At 38.4% G+C, this 20060-nt stretch overlaps 4 protein-coding genes across 4 annotated transcripts; all 4 read right to left on the bottom strand.

Annotated features, from left to right (window-relative positions):
• Positions 1-8482, bottom strand: LOC111480498 (centrosomal protein of 83 kDa). Its single transcript, XM_023125569.1, has 3 exons — positions 7083-8482; positions 5442-6128; positions 1-1234 (listed from the first exon to the last, which is right to left on the bottom strand). Exons 1-3 carry the CDS (start codon positions 8262-8264, stop codon positions 650-652), a joined length of 2454 nt encoding a protein of 817 aa, XP_022981337.1. The 5' UTR covers positions 8265-8482; the 3' UTR covers positions 1-649.
• Positions 8483-9189: 707 nt separating this feature from the next.
• LOC111480875 (UDP-rhamnose/UDP-galactose transporter 2-like) lies at positions 9190-11990 on the bottom strand. The gene is made up of 5 exons (XM_023126089.1): positions 11581-11990; positions 10951-11135; positions 10566-10766; positions 9915-10076; positions 9190-9828 (listed from the first exon to the last, which is right to left on the bottom strand). Exons 1-5 carry the CDS (start codon positions 11708-11710, stop codon positions 9469-9471), a joined length of 1038 nt encoding a protein of 345 aa, XP_022981857.1. The 5' UTR covers positions 11711-11990; the 3' UTR covers positions 9190-9468.
• Positions 11991-14093: 2103 nt separating this feature from the next.
• On the bottom strand, positions 14094-15562 carry LOC111480876. Its single transcript, XM_023126090.1, has one exon. The coding sequence runs from the start codon at positions 15340-15342 to the stop codon at positions 14764-14766; it is 579 nt and encodes a 192-aa protein (XP_022981858.1). The 5' UTR covers positions 15343-15562; the 3' UTR covers positions 14094-14763.
• Positions 15563-16173: 611 nt separating this feature from the next.
• Positions 16174-18341, bottom strand: LOC111480985 (galactan beta-1,4-galactosyltransferase GALS1). Its single transcript, XM_023126236.1, has 2 exons — positions 17120-18341; positions 16174-17009 (listed from the first exon to the last, which is right to left on the bottom strand). Exons 1-2 carry the CDS (start codon positions 18259-18261, stop codon positions 16652-16654), a joined length of 1500 nt encoding a protein of 499 aa, XP_022982004.1. The 5' UTR covers positions 18262-18341; the 3' UTR covers positions 16174-16651.
• Positions 18342-20060: the final 1719 nt, after the last annotated feature.

Below are 20060 nucleotides of genomic sequence, written 5' to 3'. Positions count from 1 at the left end.
TTTTCTAAAACCTCATAAATTAAAAATATCTCTTTTGAAATCTCAGAAAACCAAATAAACACCAATGTCCGACACACATCAAGGATAAAAAAAAACGCATTTCCAAAAACAGAAAAGATAAAAGAGTAAATACATTTGAACACATTGCATGTCATGTACACTCGTTCCAAACCTGGAAGATAAGAGACCAGCAGGATTCAGATCACTTTCGTTGTCCTTCCTGGGGCACATAGAGAGCTTTCTCTAGTCAAAGAACTTGGTTAACGCGCAAAGGGTTCTGCCAGCTTCCATCCAAACCTTGCTGCATTCTGAAATCTCAGCTTTGAACAGAAAGTAGATCAGGAATGTCACTTCCAAATTCTTCCTTTCTGATGAAGCTCCCGTGTCAATCAAACTCAAAACGAAACAACAAAAAGATGTGGCATTACGAAGCTGCATGCGTCTACATCACGACAGCGACTTTAATGATACAAGAATTGGAGAAAATCTCGAGGCAGAAGGGAGTACATAAGTGACCATAGAGTCAGGCTGGACGAGCTCCTGCACCACTGATGAGATATGTGATACCAATGAATAACAAACACCAATATTCCCATTGTCGAGCTCCTTCATTGAATGACAAGCACCAAAATTACACATCATCGAAAACTCAATTTTCTGGATGACAAATGGATGCTACCAAGTCTGCTAATTTCTCACGACCTAGATTGAACACAAGTTCCGCAGAGATGAAGTGTTTAGGAATAGTTGAAAGCTCGTCCTCATGGAAATTATATATTGGCTGAAGTTTCTTGGCTTCACAACGAGCTGCTTCGGCCTCTGCCAATAGAAGGTTAGCTTCTCCAGTGTCACCCGACTCCAGAGCAGCAGCTCCTTCTGCTGCTGCTGCACCAGCAATCAAAAGCAACCTCTGGAATCTAGCTTTTGCTACTTCTTTTTCCTTCGATTGAATCGAAACCTCAGTCTCCTGCAACCATTTCATTGTCTCTCTTGTCTTTTCCTCAAGTTTCTCCAGGTCTAATAAAGCTCTGTCTATGTCAACACAGATGCTATCTTTTTCATTACTGAGAGATTTTGCCTCAGCAGCAACTCGAGCAGCTTCTTTGAAATTTCTACCGGCAGCAGCAACTTTCTTTTCCGCTTCCAACTCAGGTACTCTCTTGTCAATGAAAGAAATTCTTTGCTTTGAGGAAACTATGTCTTGCTGGATGTGTGATTTTCTTGAAGATAATTCCTTCAAACAATTAGAAAGAAAGATTAATAGAAGGAAAACAAATGCAAACCCTATTACATAAATATAGAAGTCCATGCATTAAAGAAAAGTGAGACTTTTCCTTTATTCGGTGAAAAGAAACAAGCTTTGTTTCTTGTTCAACGAAAAAATAATAATAATAATAATACAAAAGTCCCCATGCATAAAAAATAAAAATAAAAAATAAATGAACCGTTCAAAAAAGCAAACCAATCCACAGAATTTTGAAAAAAGCCTCCAATCGTGGAAATCTATGAGAGGAGGAACCAGAGTGACAGAGATTGCTTTGTAATGAAAGATAGTTTGGGGCGATAATGGCAAGTTGTATTTTAGGGATAGCTTAGCTAAGGAGAAAATCCTGGAAAAAAAAAAAGCATTTGAAGGCAAGTGTCATTCGGAAAAGAAGATGCATTTGAAGAGAGTAGCTGTGCGATTCATTTTTACCCATTACAAGTGATAAAACCAAAGATTTTTGGAAACCTCAGCATAATCGTATACAGCGACGGGGAAGAAGGCACAACTAATATGAACGAAGAAGATGATGCGAGCAAATGAGGCGGAAGCTGCAACCAAGTGCTCTACAATGTCACATGTGAAAAGATGGAAAAAAAAAAAACGTTTGATCCAATGCTTGCACGACCTAAGCCAATGTCCGCCAAGAGAATTTTTTTCCTGTGTGTCCCAAGACTTACGAATCCTGACAAGGAACCTACCCATCCTTCTTTAAGCAGTCCCACTCACGAGTTGTGTTTCTCCCCCCAGAATTTGCCCGACCCGGTTCATCTCCAAGATCAAACTTTTTGTTAAAAATTTGACTCAGCTCACATTTGAAGGATTTTACATACCTTGAATCAATTCAATTTGAATATTTTCAAGATTTGGCGAGAATGGAACGACAGAATCCAATGAGTACATTGCATGAGCAAGAAGGTTGGCAAGTGAAGAAGTGGCAAAACAGATGTATCCACGATGGAGAGATTGATCAAAGAGCTGAGGGACAGTTACAACTGATTGCAACCATGCATCAACAGCTTATAGGGTTGTGGGCACCGGTAGGTAATAACGTGTATCACGATTTGAAGGGGTATACCAACTCAAGAAAAGGCTATGGTGATTAATGAAAAGGATTGAAGATCTCAGGCCAAAGTTCATATCTGAAAAGTGTGAATGAATTTTCTGCTATTTCTTTAAACGCACAGCATGATGGATTTGAAATGGGTTTTGGAAGTGGTGGACGACAAAGAAAATGGTTGAGCAGAGAACTGGGATGGGTGGGGCACGAAAGCCACAAAAAACTAGGGGGCAGAGGAATGGAAAGATGGTTATCTAGAGAACACTACTTGCAGATTTATTTAATGGAGACCTATGATTGTCTGTTAGCTAAACAACAAGAATCATATGATGACGAGAGAATAACTGCAATATTTGTTATGTGAGAGCCGAACACAGCATGTTGTGGCCGTCTAATTAAAGAAGGTGCAATAATTATTCCAGTGATTAAAGAGAGATTAAAAATGAAATCAGAACAAATTTTTGAGAATGTTGAATCTCGACTAGAGATATAACACATTTATTTATTATTTTATTTTATTTTTTCTTTTGGGAGTGGATATTTTGTTTAATGCTTGTAATGGTTGCTATTACGGGATATATTGGGAATATTAAGCTATTAGTAAGGGCATAGTGGTAACTAGTGAAGGGTGGTAACTAGTGAAGGGTGGTAACTAGTGAAGGGCATAGTGGTAACTAGTGAAGGGTGACTTGGTTATAAATAGGGGAGTATGGGTTCTTAGAAAGGGATTAAAATTTGGTATTTTCTTAGTGTAGGGACTTTAGGAGAGGCATAGCCCTCTCAGGAGGCTATTGATATTGTAATACAGTTCGATTGTGTGTACTTCTTGTTAGGGTAATCCTAACAAATCCCTCGTCAGCTTTTCTAAACTCTTATGCACAGCACAAAGGGCTCTAAAGAGAGAGCTAATGAGAGATCTCTGCCTCTTTTGGGGGAAAAACACAAAGGGCTCTAAAGAGAGAGAAAGCTAATGAGAGATCTCTGCCTCTTTTGGGGAAAAAACCTCTACCAAAAAGCAAGTCTTTTACACACCATAACAACAACAGAATTCCAGAATTCCAAAGCAAGAAGCTTTTAGGATTATGACCAAGCGGGAGACCTAGATAAGAGGAAGGAAATTGGGGACAAAACCCTTGGAAAAGTGAGGTAAGAACACCGAGGAGTTAGGAAACTCAAATCACAAAAACCTCAAACCAAGGTTTCAACCCCAAGGGATAGGATAAGATGTATAAGATGTAAATTGGCGTGATGATAAAAGATCCAAGATACGAAAACTAATCCTTTGCCGAGGACTCGAACACTCCAAGGGTAGGTTGATCATTCTCACCAAATGTAGTCATGCAACCTTAAGAACAATAATTGCAAGAAGATGTGAGGCTTATGGCTCTCAAAAGTGGGAAGAAACCAATGTTACTCACCATCATACCTTGAAAAAATGCACAAAAAACTTATCTCATCCTTTGAAGATTGGGCTTTAGCTCTACAATCTCTTCAATTCGGTTGAAGTATTTAAGGAAGTGATGTAATTCAAGCATAGCCTAACTTTATCAATTAGTTCTCTGGTGTTGTCGTTTGAAATGGATTAGGCTGATTTTAGTGAGTTATAACCAGAGTTTGGTACATTCACTTTTGTTTATTAGAAACTAGCCGTTGGAGGCTGTTTCAACCACTATCTAATGGGTGTTATGGGATTTTTCCCTTTAAGTACCTAGCTTTAGGCTGTTTGACACATTCATTTAAAATCAAAAGTCAGAACTGACAGTCCTCAATACAAATAAAAAGTGAGGATGCTTCCACTGCCAATAAATACTGATGAAGGTGGGTTCTTGGCCAAATGCATACTTAGGCCTCCCTTCGAATGGAAACCCTGATATAACCTCTTTATGTGCACAAATTGTTGAGAAGTTTAAAAATTGAAAAGGAGGCTACTATTATGGAGGAGCTCTCACATATCCAAATGAGGAGGCTTACTCTTATTCAAGCAACCTCACCAAACCTCTCTACTAACTTCTTGTCCCTCTTTGACCCTACAGAAACTTACTACAGAGAGGGGAACAGCGAAATTATTGGTTTACACCTAGGAGGACCTTTCGCTTTGGAAGCTGGATAATAAAGGTTCCTTTTCTACAAAATCCCTCTTGAAAGACATTGATAGTAATGGAGGAGGAACATAGACCCTCCTATATGAATCAACTCGGAAGGACCACTTCACAAAAAAGATTAAATTCTTTCTTCGGGACCTCAGCCAAAACAGAAAAAAAACTATCATTCATCTCTCTACCTCCTCATTGCTCCCCCATTAGAAAAAGGTGGAGACCCAAAGTCATCTTCCTACATTGCAAAATTATGGAAGTACTTTTCTATTTAATTGGTCAACACCTTTAACAAAGGAACCAAAATGCCTGCTCAACTATGCTCCTGGCCACCCTTCCAAAGAAGTTAAAATGATTCTTTCGATGAATCACATTTGTGCTTTCTTTCGGGCTACTTGGATTGAATGGAACCAAAGGGTTTTCAACGACAAGGATCATGCTTCTGGTTAAACACTCATCTCTTTTCAATTGGTATAGCTCCTCCTCTCTGTTAATAGAAGAAGTTCATTGTAACTCCATCGGCTTAGAACTTTTTCTCCCTTTTTCTTTTTCTTTTTTTTTTTTAACTTCATACATCAGTAAATTTTTCACATTTAAAATACAAGAGTGTTCAAACTAACAGATTCCTAACATACCAAATAACCTACTATCAGCTGGTATACTAACTGGTTATGACTAACAAACAGCCTAACTAACCCATAACTAACTATTCTAGAATTGACTCTACGTCATTAGAGAACTTTGGAAAAGAAGTACAACTTTACTAGTCAGATTGTGCTTGGTCTTTTTTGCTGTATTTCTAAAACTGGATACCTAACAACTACTAATCAAATAGGTCATCCCATTTGTCCTGAGCATATACAAACTTCTTGTGAAAAGGAAAAAATGTTAAGAATCTCACAAGATTTGGAAGCTCCACGGTAGTACCTCCTCCATCAAACCTTTTTCCATCAAACCTTTTTCCATCATGTGGAAAGTGATAAAGAAGAAGGAAGCCCCTTGGAAAATAGGTAGCGGAACTAACCTGGAGAGAAGAACTTGCAGAATGAAACTCTTGCTGTAGCATTTGAACATCCTTGGAGAGCTTATCTTCAGATTGAGAAAGACTAGCTTTATCTTCCCTTATTTTCAAGATGTTAGACATCAGAAATTTTCTCAGCCTAGCAACTTCTCTGTATGCTTCTGCGTCTTCTATGGAAAGTTGAGCAATTTTCTTCAACTGCTCTCCTTTGTCCTTTTCCAGATTGAGAAACTCATCAATTTCCCTTCTTTTAACTGAAAGAGATTGACTTTCTAACTGCAGCTGGGAGAGGGTTGATTGTAAGGAATCATATTTCGCATCCATGTTTGAATGTAAATGCTGAAAACCAGAAACTGCGACGGAAATTCTTCTCTCAACAGCACCAATCAGAGAATCATTTTCTTCTATCTCCCTCTTCTTTTCTTCCACCAAAGCCAGTAATTTCTCAAGTTCATCTGTCAACACGGCCTTTCTTTGACAAAGAACATTTTTCTCTCTTTTGTCATCCTCGACCAAAAGTTCAACAGAATTATTCAAAACCATGCAAGACTCTTGAATAATAAGTGACTCGATTTCAGTTTCCATCTTCTTGGCCTCCAAGACTTCATTTGACAAATGCCACTTTTCCAGTTCTTTTGCAGATTCTGCCTCTGCAGTATTTAAGCCCAAGACAACATCATTTGCAGCATCCTACAAAAAGGAAGAATAATTAAGAAGTCATTTCCCATACATGGAACCAACTTCAACAATTAGAAATTGGTGAATGCGGTGGATTGCAGATCCTTATAATCTTTAATCAACCTCCAATGGCCTGTTTGTCTTTGAAATGCTCCATAACCAAAGAATTTGACATGTCCCCCTATTTTTAAGAAATCGCAGTGTGTTTTTTGTAAAGGCTTGACCAATTATTCCCGTCTTCGATAAAACTTGATTCATTAATACATAGCTTTCTTGTAATATAAATTGTGTATTTAAATAGGAACAAGTTCATGGAGTAAATGGAAGCGAATAAGAACTTCAAAAGACGAGGTTCAGGAATTATGCAGGTTATAGCAATTCCTACCAGTGTTAAGAAGTTGACGATAGATGAAAATGTCTACTTCTTTGCTGTTCATGATTTTAACGTTTTGCATAATATTAACAAGAAAAAGATACTTGTCTTTTTTCTTTTTCTTTTTTGAAAGAAAAAAAAAGTATTTATCTTCTATCATAAAGTATTTTTCAATATTTTTCATAATATGAAAAATAAAAATTGGAAATCTGTTATTCTATCATACGTTATGATATAAAATGGGAAAATAGAAGATCCAAGAGGCCCGTAAAGATGAAGATAGATATGAATGAGTCAACTAGATATCAGGGTATAATAGCAACAAAGTGACTTAATACTTCCTTCTCTTCAGAGGAAAATTTGTTGTATTTTTCTTAATTTCATATAGACATTGAAATTCAATCAACATTCCCCTTAAAAAATTTGTGAATACCTTCGTATTTTTCATCGTAAGCATCCTATCATTTGAAGGACAAGGATGGAAGCCTACAGTCTACAGCTCTTTTAGACGGAATGTGTTGTGTGTGTGTGTGTATGTGAGTATACTGAGACGTCAGACATTAACATACATAGAAATCCTATTTGAAACTGACCGTAGCAAAAGTTTGGAGCAGAGAATCACATTTTTCCTCCGTCGCAATCAAGAAGTCCAGAACCTCGTGCATTCTGGAATCCATTGCATCACATAAGGCTTCAACATCTTTTAGTTCGTTGAGGAAGGCTTGTTTTTCTCCCTCAGCAGAAGCTAGGCTCTCGCTGAGCCTTTCTGCGGTTTCAAAATCTTCGGCTTCGCATGCTTCCTCTAACTGCCTTTCAAGATTGGAGTACTTGTCTAATGAAATGTTAAGATTATCCATAATTTTGCGTCTCCGTTGGATAACATCCTTCCTAGAGGCAGATACAGAGGCGACCGAGTTACGAGCAGAAGTCAGGTTCTCAGAGATCTGGATTCTAACTTGCTCCAATTTAAACTCGGGTGAATTGCACACTTCAGTCTCAACGCTATTTTTTTCAAGTCGATTAGCATCTTGTTGATTTGGACATCCCATTATGACATCTTCTTGAGATACAAAATTAGGGGATTCCATTTTGTCAACTGAAGAACTATGAGAGCTTAAAGTCTGTGGTGGAGAAGCAGATGGTTGAATCTTAGATAAAGCATCAGGGTCCTGGTCATTGTCATCGTCGTCATGAGTGTGATTATTGGAATTCGGAGAATTAAGATCGGGAGAGGGATTTGGGGTGTGGGCATCTCTGCCATAGCCAATTCGCAAACCAGGTCTCCTTTTCCTTCTTGAAATCTGTCGAGAGATTGAGACGACTCCTCGGTCTCTCTCCGTTGCTTCTCCTACAACCGAACCAGGGGTATTCATAATTGTGGCAACTTGAGAAGGATCGGTGATCTGCAACGAATTCTGATCTAACTGGAATTGAGTTTGGTGTTTAGCTTGGCCCTTATGCATAGAACTGGTAGTGACGAGCGTGAGGTCGGAAAAGAGGTCCTCGTCAAGGGGTTCAGAAAGATGAGAAGATGAAGTAGCCATCGTTACCGTAGAAGAAGCTGAATTACTGGCAGTAGTGGTAACTTTATCGGCTGTGGAATTGGGGGGGTGAGGCTGATTAGAGATATCTGGACCAGGATGATCACTATCTTGGTCTTCGGGGGTGGGAAGGATTTGGATTGGATACTCGGAAGGGTCGAAGAGTACCATTCCTTCAAACAAAGAATCATTCTCATTTTCATCCTCTACCTGATTATTCAGCTCCACGTCCATGTCCTCTGGCACTGCGTTCTTCAATTCCAGAAAGTCGATCAGTGCGTCTNTCCGCTCCTCGGCGCAACCCTAGCTCCCACTCGAAGTCAAATTTTAATACTTCTCCTTTTGGTACATTCGGCAAGTTCTTCCACTCATGAGATCGAAGGCGACGAACCGTTTCTTTCGTAAACAGCCCCCATAAAATAAAATAAAATAAAATAAAATAAAATAAACTCTACAATACGAGAGAGTGAATTCTCCGCGATATATGGTGAAACAAAATAATGGTCAATTTTCCGCAAGCCAAAAAATGATTTTGAAGGTGAATCCATTAGAGACTCAATTACACAAACAAACAAACAAAAAAAAAAAAAAAAAACATTTAAATTTATTATTTGAAAAGTTCCAATATTATTCTTACCATCTCAATATCAGTTTAAAAAGTATCAAGAATACTTGTCGGAACTAAATATGAAAGAATGACATTCTAGCACATTGAACAAATTAGGATAATAATCATTTAAAAAGTATGAAGAATACTTGTCTGAACTAAATATGAAAGATTGACATTCTAGCACATTAAACAAATTAGGATAGTAATCGTTTAAAAAGTATCAAGAATACTTGTCTGAACTAAATATGAAAGAATCACATTCTAGCACATTAAACAAATTAGGTTAAAATTATGTTAGTAACAAGAATACTTGTCTCAACTAAATATGAAAGAATGACATTTTAGCACATTAATTATTCGGTCCAACATAATAGCAAAAATACACTAAATGAGAAATGAGAAATTAAAATAGGCTGGTATCTCTCTTGAGTAGAAGATATTACAAAATTAACTTTGTACCATGATTATGTGCCAGTTTTGTTTGGTTGAGTTGTATGCAATTTTGTATTCAAACTTTCATAGAAAATAGAATAACGTAGAGAAAGGAGAAAATCAAATAAAAGTTGACCCATTACAAATGACGTTTACATTTTACCATCCGTTCATGGACTTACAACTATTCTGTTGGCATAAATAATGTGAAGAAAAAAGAAATATACATGATATAAACGTATAAATATAAATGTGAACAAGAAAAATATAGGGGCGGCCAAGGTTCCTACAAGAGCTTTATAACATCTAAAATTGATGGTTGCAAGGACAAGGAAATGGATAAGTCTAGACTGTAAACACAACATAAACAATACCATGACCTAAACAAAGTGAAATTTATCCTTTAGTCTCACCAAGTTCAATATCCTTGACTGGTTTGGATTCCATTCCGTCCTTCAGAAGTCTAATTTCCTCTTCCGTCAGGCTATGTTTCACATTGATATTAGTCTTCACCCCAGATTGCTTCTCAACCTCCACAGCCCAACTATAAATGACCATACCAACAACGGCTAAAATCATGCCTGATATATTTTTCAAGGTCAGCTCTGAATCGAAGAGCAGCCACCCCAATGTGAGAACACACACTGTTTTCATGTGACCTAACACCTGGAAGGACACAGCTGAGAAACGCCCAATGCACAGATATTGACTGACATTGCAGAACACAGCAAGAGTGCATGAAAGGAGGATGAACAACTGCAAGTATGTAGCATCCCCAGAAATTAGTTGAAAATTGCGTACATAAATGAATGGCGTACATAAATGAACCGCCTTCTACTTACAAGGGCACCAGAAGACATTTTATAGTTCAGTAGAGATTTGTCGCTAAGGTAGTAATCAATAAATGGTCCGAGAAGCAGGAGAGAGAGGGCTTGAATAGGTGCTGTCTTGCTCAGCAATTCAAAAGACCCAATGGAGTACTTCTTTTGCAGAGAACCTATAGTCTGTTGCAAGAATATGGTTTAGCGATGCGATGACACTGTTGTAACAACTGCCCTTACCTTTATTATCATTTCAGACTACACAAAAGGACTCAAGATATCAAGGTTAACACAGATAAGTATTCTGACCATGAGATAGTTATTGTTCCAAGAATCAGAATGTCTTTATCCAAAACAACCTCCATTACAAAAAAATTGAACAACTCCAATTACCATTTCTGTTAAGATATTTTAATAATATTGCAACAGGTTTGCCTAGAGAGGAGCCCAAGGGTCTCTCACTCAAGGTCGTTACACTGAAACCAGTGTCCCATAACCTTCAAAGTTTCTGTTTTGCTTGTTTCAGCGGGATAAACAAAAGGGAAAAAGAAAGAAAAACAGTCATACCCTAGCTACAAACCAATTGATCAACATATACATAAAGTAGAAGGAATAAAGGCTAAACTGGAGACGACAAGATTCAGCCAAGTAGATATGTGAAGAAGTACTCACAATTTGCTGCAAAGATGTTGACAAGACGGCTATGCACGCACACAGAAAACCTTTGAGATTAACTTTTACATCAGTGACAGTGCAAACTCCCACACCAATTACTACCACTACAACAGCAGTTTTCACTTCTTTTGAGTAGTGCTTGTTATGAAGGATCCACTCCATCACACAAACCACAGGGATCATACTGAGTTTCGAAATCTGAAACAAAAATTTTCTCCAATCGTAAAAGTAAGAAAGGAAAGAGACCAAAACAGAGAGAGAGAGAGAGATTGCATGAATACACAATTAGATAGACACTGTTTAACTTGTCATATCCAATGCATTCTTATAAACTAAATTAAAGTGCAAACGTTGTCAAGAGTGTCATATAGTAAGTTCTTACTTGGTAGAATCCCACTGAATTCAACATGAGACTAAAGTTCATTCCCGTGATAGACATATTTGCGACAATAGAAAACCAAAAGAGCTCCCACAAAGGAACATGCTTTGATGAGGAATAACCAGTGGCATTCGAGACCAGACCGACTAGTGCAGTCACCGCAAAGTGGAACCCAGTCAAAGTTGTGGCTGAAAATGAAAAGAATTCAAATAACCTTATTTAATTAGTAGGAAGGAAAAAAGGATCCGCGCAGTAAACTTCAAGATGAAAGTTCGGTTAACTAAGCATACAAAACTATCCCGGCTTGCAAGTAAGACCATAAAACGTCACTTGCAATATGAGAACGGGGCAAAAAAATTGGCCACAAGTGCAAAATCGCCATTGAGCGTACAAACGAGTTGAGAAATTCCACCGTAACCAAGAGAACAGATCCTCAATTGTCCGCATTACATGAGATGAACCGAGAGTGAAGCGAAGGGAAAACCCATGGATAGGATTTGGATCGGTGAAAAATGAAAATTGGCGCAAGGAGTTTTAAAAGGTTGTAATAAAAAAATTAAAAAAAGAAGAAGGTGCATACTCAGCAATCAGAGATCTATAGGAGAGCTGTGCGAGGAAGAGTAAGAAGCTCACCGAAACTGAAAGCGTAACCATTGGCAGACATGAGCTGCTTGTTGGCCATGATAATCCCGACTGAGCTGATGATATTCATCGCCCATGCCCCAACATCCGACACCGGCGATGATTTCTTATCACCCTCCATTTCTCTTTCTTCTTTCTCTCTCGTTCAAATGAAGTGGAATTCGGAAACAGGAGTGAATGAGAGAAAACGAAAAGGAAGAGATTGGAGGAGGGAGAGAGAGGAATTGAAGGACCCTCCAAACAACAGATGCCCAGATCGGATCTTAAAATGTGTTTACAGATAAGTGAATGTACAAGACGATGGAAAGACAGGCGAGACAGCAATAGGGACTAGGGAGGCAAAGCAATACAATTTTCAAGGAAGGGGTAAAAAAGGAAAGAAAATGAAGGGGTTATACGTTTTTTCCCGAGTCTCAGACCTCCCACCCCAATTCTCCAATTCCGCTCCGTTGGACAATTACTATAACACCCACCCAACCCACACCGTGTGACCGATCTGTGACGGCGAGGAGGCGTACGCACGCGTCGCATGGGGCTTTTCACGTTTCCTTTCACTCCTCACTCCTCCCTCACTCTTTTATTATTATTTTTTTATGAAAAAAGAAAAAACCCTCCGACGTTTCATTAATTTCATACTTAATGTGAGGCAGGAATTGTAGTGCTTATATTCAATTGCGATCAAATTATATTATTTGTTAAAGTATGAAGATTAATTTGATGGCCGAGAGTAATTTATAATTTATTGACTAAAGCATTATTTATACTTTATTCCTTATAAAAGATTCTACACGTTCAACTACATTAAAAGTTTGAATAAGAAATAATTTATTAAGCTTTTCTTTTTTAACAACTTTTTTTACGATTCTAAAAATATTTTCATCTATCAAATACTTAAACAACTGAGTTTCTATTCAATCTATGAAATTTGAATTCTTTTCAAAAGTTACATGTTTATCATTAAATTCTATTTTACATATAATTGTCCCTAAAACTTACTTGAAATTGATTTCTAGTTGATGATGGAGTGTAAAAATGAAATATGTTTTCAAAAATTGATATCAAACTGATTAGATACATATAATCAAAGTCGAGTAAGCATAATCAATGCCACTTAGAAACCAATTTTGTAGTAACTAATTCTAAGCAAAATTTAAACTTTAGAATCCAACCATGTCACATGGAAACAAACTTAAATATCAAACATAAAAAATGTTGGTTTTAAAAATGAAGATATCTAGATGATAATTAAATATAATTTGTAGAGGTGTCTATATGTTGATATTAATATTGGATTTTGTTCCTTAAGCGGTGAGTAAGAGTTTTATTGAGCTACTTTTGGAAGAAAATCATCCATGAAGGAGATTTCTAGTAATTTTCTTTTTTCCCAAAACTTCTTAAAAATTTCCCTCCATAGGTGGTGGTTTTACTCATTCGTGATCCATTAGATTCATTGTTAACGGTATTACATTTTGGAGAAAGAACCAAATTGAATCATGGACAACCAATGTTGTGGGCTGAATTAGGATTAGCCATTAAATTCACTGTCCCAATGTAAAGCCCAAGCTCCAAGCCTATATATGTAGAATTATTTATGGTATTGTAGGGTTGTTATGTTATGGTTTATGAATGGGAGGAGTGTGGTAACAGTTATGGGCTATATGTTTTGGGTAACCAACTACTAATAATCACATAAGTTAATTGTTAATAAATGTTTTCGTGGTAGGGCAAGGATTACACATTGATGGCAGTTTACTTTTAAACCTTTTTGTTGCTGCTCTATTTGATTAAATTGCATGGCTTTTAGATTTTATTTAGATTTTGTTGTTGCTCTATGTATTTTAAATTATAAATTTTCAGTATTAATGAGGTTGTACTAATTAGAATGATTTTCTAATAACATATGTAATAGTAATTTTGAAAATATCAAAATCATCTTTAATCCCTCAAAATTAAATTTATTGTAAAATACGTGAGATGGCCGTAGTTGGAGTCGGCAAGACACATGCGCCCCCCAGACACCAGTTGCATTAGTTTAACACCCTCGCACCGCTCATTCCTCATCGTGAACCTCACCTTCCTTCCATTGCAATCTGTGCTCCAAACCGACAAAGATTGCACCCATTTATTTTTTGTAGTTTTAAGTCAAAGTGCTACAGGAATGATAATTCTTAATTTTACAATCTATGATGGATTATATTGCTAACATATTTAATACAAAGTGCGCCAATAATGTATCATTTTTGTATCATTGGTCAAATACATTATGGATAAGTCCAAAATGTATCTTTCTTATAAATTAAAAAAAAAAATATATATATATATATGTAACCAACCATGCTTTGGTGGTCAAAACCTTAGCATTATCGAAAGCATTTCATCATAAACAAATACATGAATGTTCTGCCCCTACCATCAACTTTTTGCCCACTAAAATTTACGGTGAAAAAAATGATTGGGATAGAGTTTGATGATGTGGCAATGATTGTGGATTAAAGAGTTGGGTATTGAAGTGAAAAGTGATTTTGTTGAAAGAACGGATATGATTACATGTTATTTAAAATTTGTGAATTCCAAGGATTAGCAATGGGCATGGGCTGGTATGAATGAAGTTTCCTTTTTAATTAAGAAAATAGAATTTTTCAAAATGGAGGACGTAGAATTTAGTGGGGAATTAGATAACAAAAGCGAAAAGAGAGACATTGTGTTCAGGTAAACAGGGTCGTCCATGCCATCAACTACGGCGGCGCCGCTTCAGATTGTCAACTCTTCCGCCTTCTCGTCGTATTCCAGTTCAATTCAGTTCATACTGTAATGGGCCACTCCCTTTGACTCTGACTTGCAGATTTAATTAGGTTGCCCATCCACCGTCTTCGGCCCCTCATTAATCCAATTCAAGCGTCGTCGATCACCCAAGTCGTCGCAAATTAACCGGAACTTAGAATCAGATCAGGATTTCGGAAGAGGATAATTCCCTCTTCCAGCAATTCAACATGGGTAATCATCTATACATCTCAACGCTGAAAGAATGAATCTCAGATTAAAAAAGGGAAAAGAATTAGAGTTGCTTACAGAGGAGAAATGAAAATTAACCAATATATGAGAGGCGGGGAGGGAAGGGAGCAGGGACGTATCCACGTAAATCGGGGGCTAAAATCCCTACTAACACCCTACTCCCTACAGAACGGCGCCTTCATAGATGGTGCTCAATTTGAGTTTAAAGGAACGAACAGCCATTTTTGCTCTTCTGGACGTCAATCTCTGCAATTTTCTAACGGAGGGTGAGGCAGAGGTATCCGCGGCGGCGTTCTTTTTGGAGGGCTCCTTGGAGATGATGTGGTCGGAATCCGAGAGGTTGAGGAGGGGAGAAACACGACCCTTTTTACGGCGATCGTTGGGGGAGGCATTTTGGAGGGCGAGGCTGGCTTTGACAGCCAAGGCAGCCATTTGGGAGGCGCTCAATCGGTGGTGGAGGTTGGAGGAAGGAAGGAGGAAATAGATCTGATTAGGGAGAAGCTGTTCATCGAGTGGCAAAGGGGGGATGAAGTCATCGTAGTATAAGCGGTCGGAGTTGCAAAGAAAGGAGTCGGAAAGTGAAGAAGAGGAGTTTTCGGTCTGGAGAACGCGGGAGACGGAGATGGGAACAGGGTATTCGCGGAGATGGCCTTGCAAAGAGATCACTTTGGCGGTGGGAGGAGGTGGAGAAACAGAAGAGGGTTTGGGATGATTGAGGCAGTCGGATAAACAGGCACCCATCAGTATCAAGCCTAGCTGTTGCTGATGTCTGTCTACGTTTCAGACACGGAATTTTGTGGGATTATGGGCAGTCAGAAATGAGAAATTGCGAATGGGAGGAGGAGCCGAGGAGGAGAAGGAGAAGGAGAAGGAGAAGGAGAAGGAGAAGGAGCCGAGGAGGAGAAGGAGAAGGAGAAGGAGAAGGAGAAGGATATTGGTATAACCAGGAGGGGATGGATCATTTATTGAAATGTGATGCTGGTGCGAGGTAAGCGATGAGGAAACAGAAAATTGGTCATCGTCTACGTCATAAAACTACCTTCAACGCGGCCTTTCCATTTAATGCTAATACCAATCAAAAAGAAACCCGACGTAGTCAACGGACACGCCAAACCAACACACACCCACACAAAAATAAAAATAAAAGATGACCACAATCTTGTTCCCCGAGCACACAAATTGAAAAATGCCCTTACTAATCAATGCATAATCCATCAACATCATTCTTATTTATGACCTTATTTATTTATTTAAAAACACACTACCTTCTTCTTGTCTGATGTTTTTTAAGTTTCTAAATAAAGTAATTTCCATAACAATTGTCACATAAGAAGATAAAAGACCATAATTAATTACAACAATTCAAAGGACACAACGGTAATTATATATAATTATTGCCTTTTATTACTTTAGGTCCTCAGAAAGCAAATATCAAAGAATCCACTTTTGTTACTGTGGAGTTGATTTACATACGCATAGTAAGTAGCAACGGTAAGGACACAGTTCTCTTTCCCTGTACTTCCACTTCCACGCTCCAAAGAAGCGGAAGCAGAGGAAGGCACAAACTACCCCTCACCAATTTTCTCTGTCTCAACCCATTCATAATCATATTCATAATACACGAAAAGAAAAGAAAAAAGAAAAAAGAAAAAAGTCCCTTAAAATTGCAAGGCTAGAGCTCAAAGTAGAAAGAATGAAAAGAAAAAAAAAAGTCCCTTAATCTACTCATTACAATCTTAAAGCAACTATGTATCCCTTTCTATCACTGGATTCAAAGTCACTGTTCTTTTACCACCACCAGTACCAGGGTAGATTAGTAACGGAGGAGGAGTAAGTTAGTAACTGAGGAGTAAAGTTTGGGCAAATATAATTCCCCTCCCCCATCATTACATCCACATTCAGAAACTCCAGCCACTCCAATCGGATTTGCCCCCAATTCTGTCTACCACATACATTCACGACTTCTACTTACAATTCACACATTCCTACACCCAAATTTGCAACTTGGAAGATGATGAAAGCGGATGGATGTTCTCGAGCTGTAATCACATCAGGAGAAGAGCTTCGCATTAGCAGTACCGATGGCGTGGCGCTCGAACTCCTTAATGGTGTCAGCAAGCTTCTTCATCTTGTCGTCGTACACAAAAGGGGTTTGGTTGAAGATTGTGACGTTATGAATGGCGGAGTTGGGGAGGAATTCCCTGCACAGTTCCCCTCTCACCATGATGGAGTTGTGGTAATGATAGTATCTAATCTTGGACTCTGTTTTGTGCGTTGTATTTCCAATCACATTTTCCGACATGTGTACCCCCGTAGCATACGCGTTCTTGGCTTGTATCGCGTACTTCCGGTCTCTCCAGATTCCAGACTTTATGTCTTTAAACAGCAGCTTTTCAAACCCCCATTTCCTGACAAGGGGATCAAATATATATATATCAATTCATACATCCCTATCTACATCCTACCTGACCTCAGATCCAACAAGTATCTTCCAAACATAATTAGATCGAACACGTACCTGGAGTAATTTTGAGCGGAATCGTTCAAACACAGCATACTGGACATTGGGTTCTGCTCGATTGTAAATTGAGTAAATGCGGAAAACTCTTCCAACACGGACTCCAAGCTACTCCCCTCGGGCAAATATATGTACTCGTCCACATCGAAATAAAATGTCCAGTTTGCCGCGTGTCGGTACCGGTGGAGGCAGTCGTTCACTACCAGAAACTGATTATAGTAATACCCATCGTACTCTGACTGTGCTCTGATGTCCTGAATTGTGACCCTTCCAGCTCGCACCCACGGCTCGAGGACAGCCCTGACCTCTGGGGACACCCCGCCGGCGTCGTGAAACACAAAATGGGATTTAGACCCGAAGAACCAGGCATGGTATGCCATCCATTCTCTGATCCTGGCGGCACTGAGGTTCCCGTAGAGAGACGAACCGCAGTACAAATATTCGTAGTCATAAGGAGGACGGAACTTGGATGCGTTGTAAGAGCCTGGCAATTCCTCAAGAGCAGTGAACTTTTCGTACTTTTTCTGAGACTGACCGTAGTAGGCATTAACCGTAAGCTTTCCACCCGAATTGTCGTGATTGGGATTGAGGGGAAAAGTGCAATTGACGACGACGACGGTGTAGACACGGCCATAGCCCCAATCGGGAAGAATCTTGTAGGCCTTGGCCCTAATGGAAGATCCATTGTTGAAGATCCACTCGCATTTGTACCAAGGATGGCCGTAGACGTGAATGGGTTTGGAAGCAAGGCCGACGATGGCAAAAGTGCGTGGTCCGCCTCTATAGGCTCCCATTAAAACGAATAGAGCCGCAGCATTACCAAATGGCTGGAAAATTCGGTTGTTGGGATCGGTTGGGAGGGTGGTGGAGTACTTTTTGGCAGCGGCGGATGCAGTAAAGGGGAGAGAGGTATTGGGAGGAATGGTGAGATTGGCGAGGGCGGCGTCGGCGGTGTTGGTGGGGGCGGAGCAGGAGCGGGCGGTGGTGAAGAGGAGATTCTGGTAGTAAGGTGGAAGATTCCAGAGGAACATGACAAGAGTGAGGGCGAGACATGTGGCGACCAGAGGCTTGGTCTCGAAGCAGGTGAAGAGTTTGCCGACTTGGGCGTCGCCGATGGAGGTAGCCGGACCGTCTTTCCTCATGAAGGCAGAAAGGGGAACTTCAGTCCTTGGCCTCCGCCAGTCTCTTTTGCTNTGTCTGTCGGTGCGATGAGATTAGTGGCCATATGCGCATATCATATCATATTTAGTGTATTCATTGCTCTTTTTTCTTTTTCTTTTTCTTTTTTTTTTTTTTCCCTTCTTCTTGCTCCCTTTTATTTTTAGTGTAATAATTTAATAATAATTTATTATTTTTCCTTGGGGAAACCATATCTTCAGAAAATTACAGTGATGGGACTGGGGTGGGGAGTGGGAGGCAAAAATCAAACAAGCGTAGGTGAGGCATCCACGTGTCTGGATTCCAGGTCCTGCAGTTACCGCGACTTCAGGGATTCCCTAAAACATTTGGGCATCGATCTCGTTGGAATTACAAGTCTACCACTTTGATTTAACCTAACTTTATTGCCAGTGAGGTGTCCGCCCGGGCATGGTAAAAACATGAATAAACCTAATTAATTTTGTAATAAATTTCCGCAAATATTTGGTAATGCCAAGTCTTTTTCTTTTGCATTTGGTGGCAATGCATCTTCTATTTTAAATCTCCTTTAATCAAATGATATTGACTACCCGACTAAAAATACAATTTATTAATAAAACTACCCTCAAAATAAATGAGTTCTAGTCACTAAAAATAATTCATTCATTTTTATGAAACAAAAGGCTAAGCCCAATTCATCCTTATATTCGATGATTATTATTATTATTATTATTAATTAGATGCAATAATTAAAATTAGTCAATACTAAATAATGGAATGGTATTAAGTATTTATCAATCAATCAATGGTAGTTAATAGAGACAAAATAGTATTGTTGAATTTGCACCAAACAAATAATTGATGATACTCTCATCATTTCAAAACGCCCCATAAGCAAGTTGCTAAAGCCGGTTAAGTTGTGTTCTCGATCCTGGTTTTTTGTTTTTCATTTTCTCTGTTTTAGGAAAGAAAAATAGAATTAAGTTTGATAATTTTGTTTTTTTTCCTTTCCTTTTTCTTAAAATTATATGTTTGGTCATACCTTGTTACAAAACCAAATATTCAAAATTGTATGTTAAATTAATAAGGGAAAATATTGGAAACGTGAAAATGAAATTGTTTCTATTGTTTCCACTTAAAAAAAAAAAAAAAAAAAAGGTGGAATAAAAAAAATGAATGTAGTTTGTTATAACAGATATTGTTAACTACCGCCGAATATGGTTTTATCATTTATTTTGAAATTAAAAATTTAGTACATAAGTAAATTATAAATTGTAAGCAAGAAGTCATGTTGGAAGAGTGATTTAGTAAGAGGTGGAATAAAAAATGAAAAGAATTATAGGTATGTATTTTTGTGGGGTAGTGAGAGTAAAGAGAGAAATAAATAAAAGTGGGGCCGACATGAATAAGGAGGAGGGCGGGATTGGTCAATGTGATTATGTGAATTTGTGAGTATCGTGGCTGGCCTTGTTGGCTTTATTGGGTTTTGGCAATGATAATAAATAGTTATGAGAGAAAAAGAAATAAAATAAATAGATTCCACGTACTATTTTATTTTCTGCTATTGTATTTCTACACCCTATCGTCTTTTTTCTTCAATTATTTTAATTTTGTTTTTCACTTTCAAGCATATGCACTTGGTACAAATTAAACTGCATTGTTATTCTTGTGTTTTATGGGTGAACTCAACCACCGAGGTGCATTGACCAATGATGATAGATGGTTGATTCCTGGACTGATTCCAAAATTTCCCTAAAATCCTAAATTGGGTTGGGTGTGCAATATTTATTTTAGGCCCTTTCCA

This window comes from Cucurbita maxima, unplaced genomic scaffold (assembly GCF_002738345.1).
Source record: "Cucurbita maxima cultivar Rimu unplaced genomic scaffold, Cmax_1.0 Cma_Scf00006, whole genome shotgun sequence".
NCBI lineage: Eukaryota > Viridiplantae > Streptophyta > Magnoliopsida > Cucurbitales > Cucurbitaceae > Cucurbita > Cucurbita maxima.
Note: the sequence above shows the minus strand (reverse complement) of the source record. Positions and strands in the feature narration are given on the sequence as shown.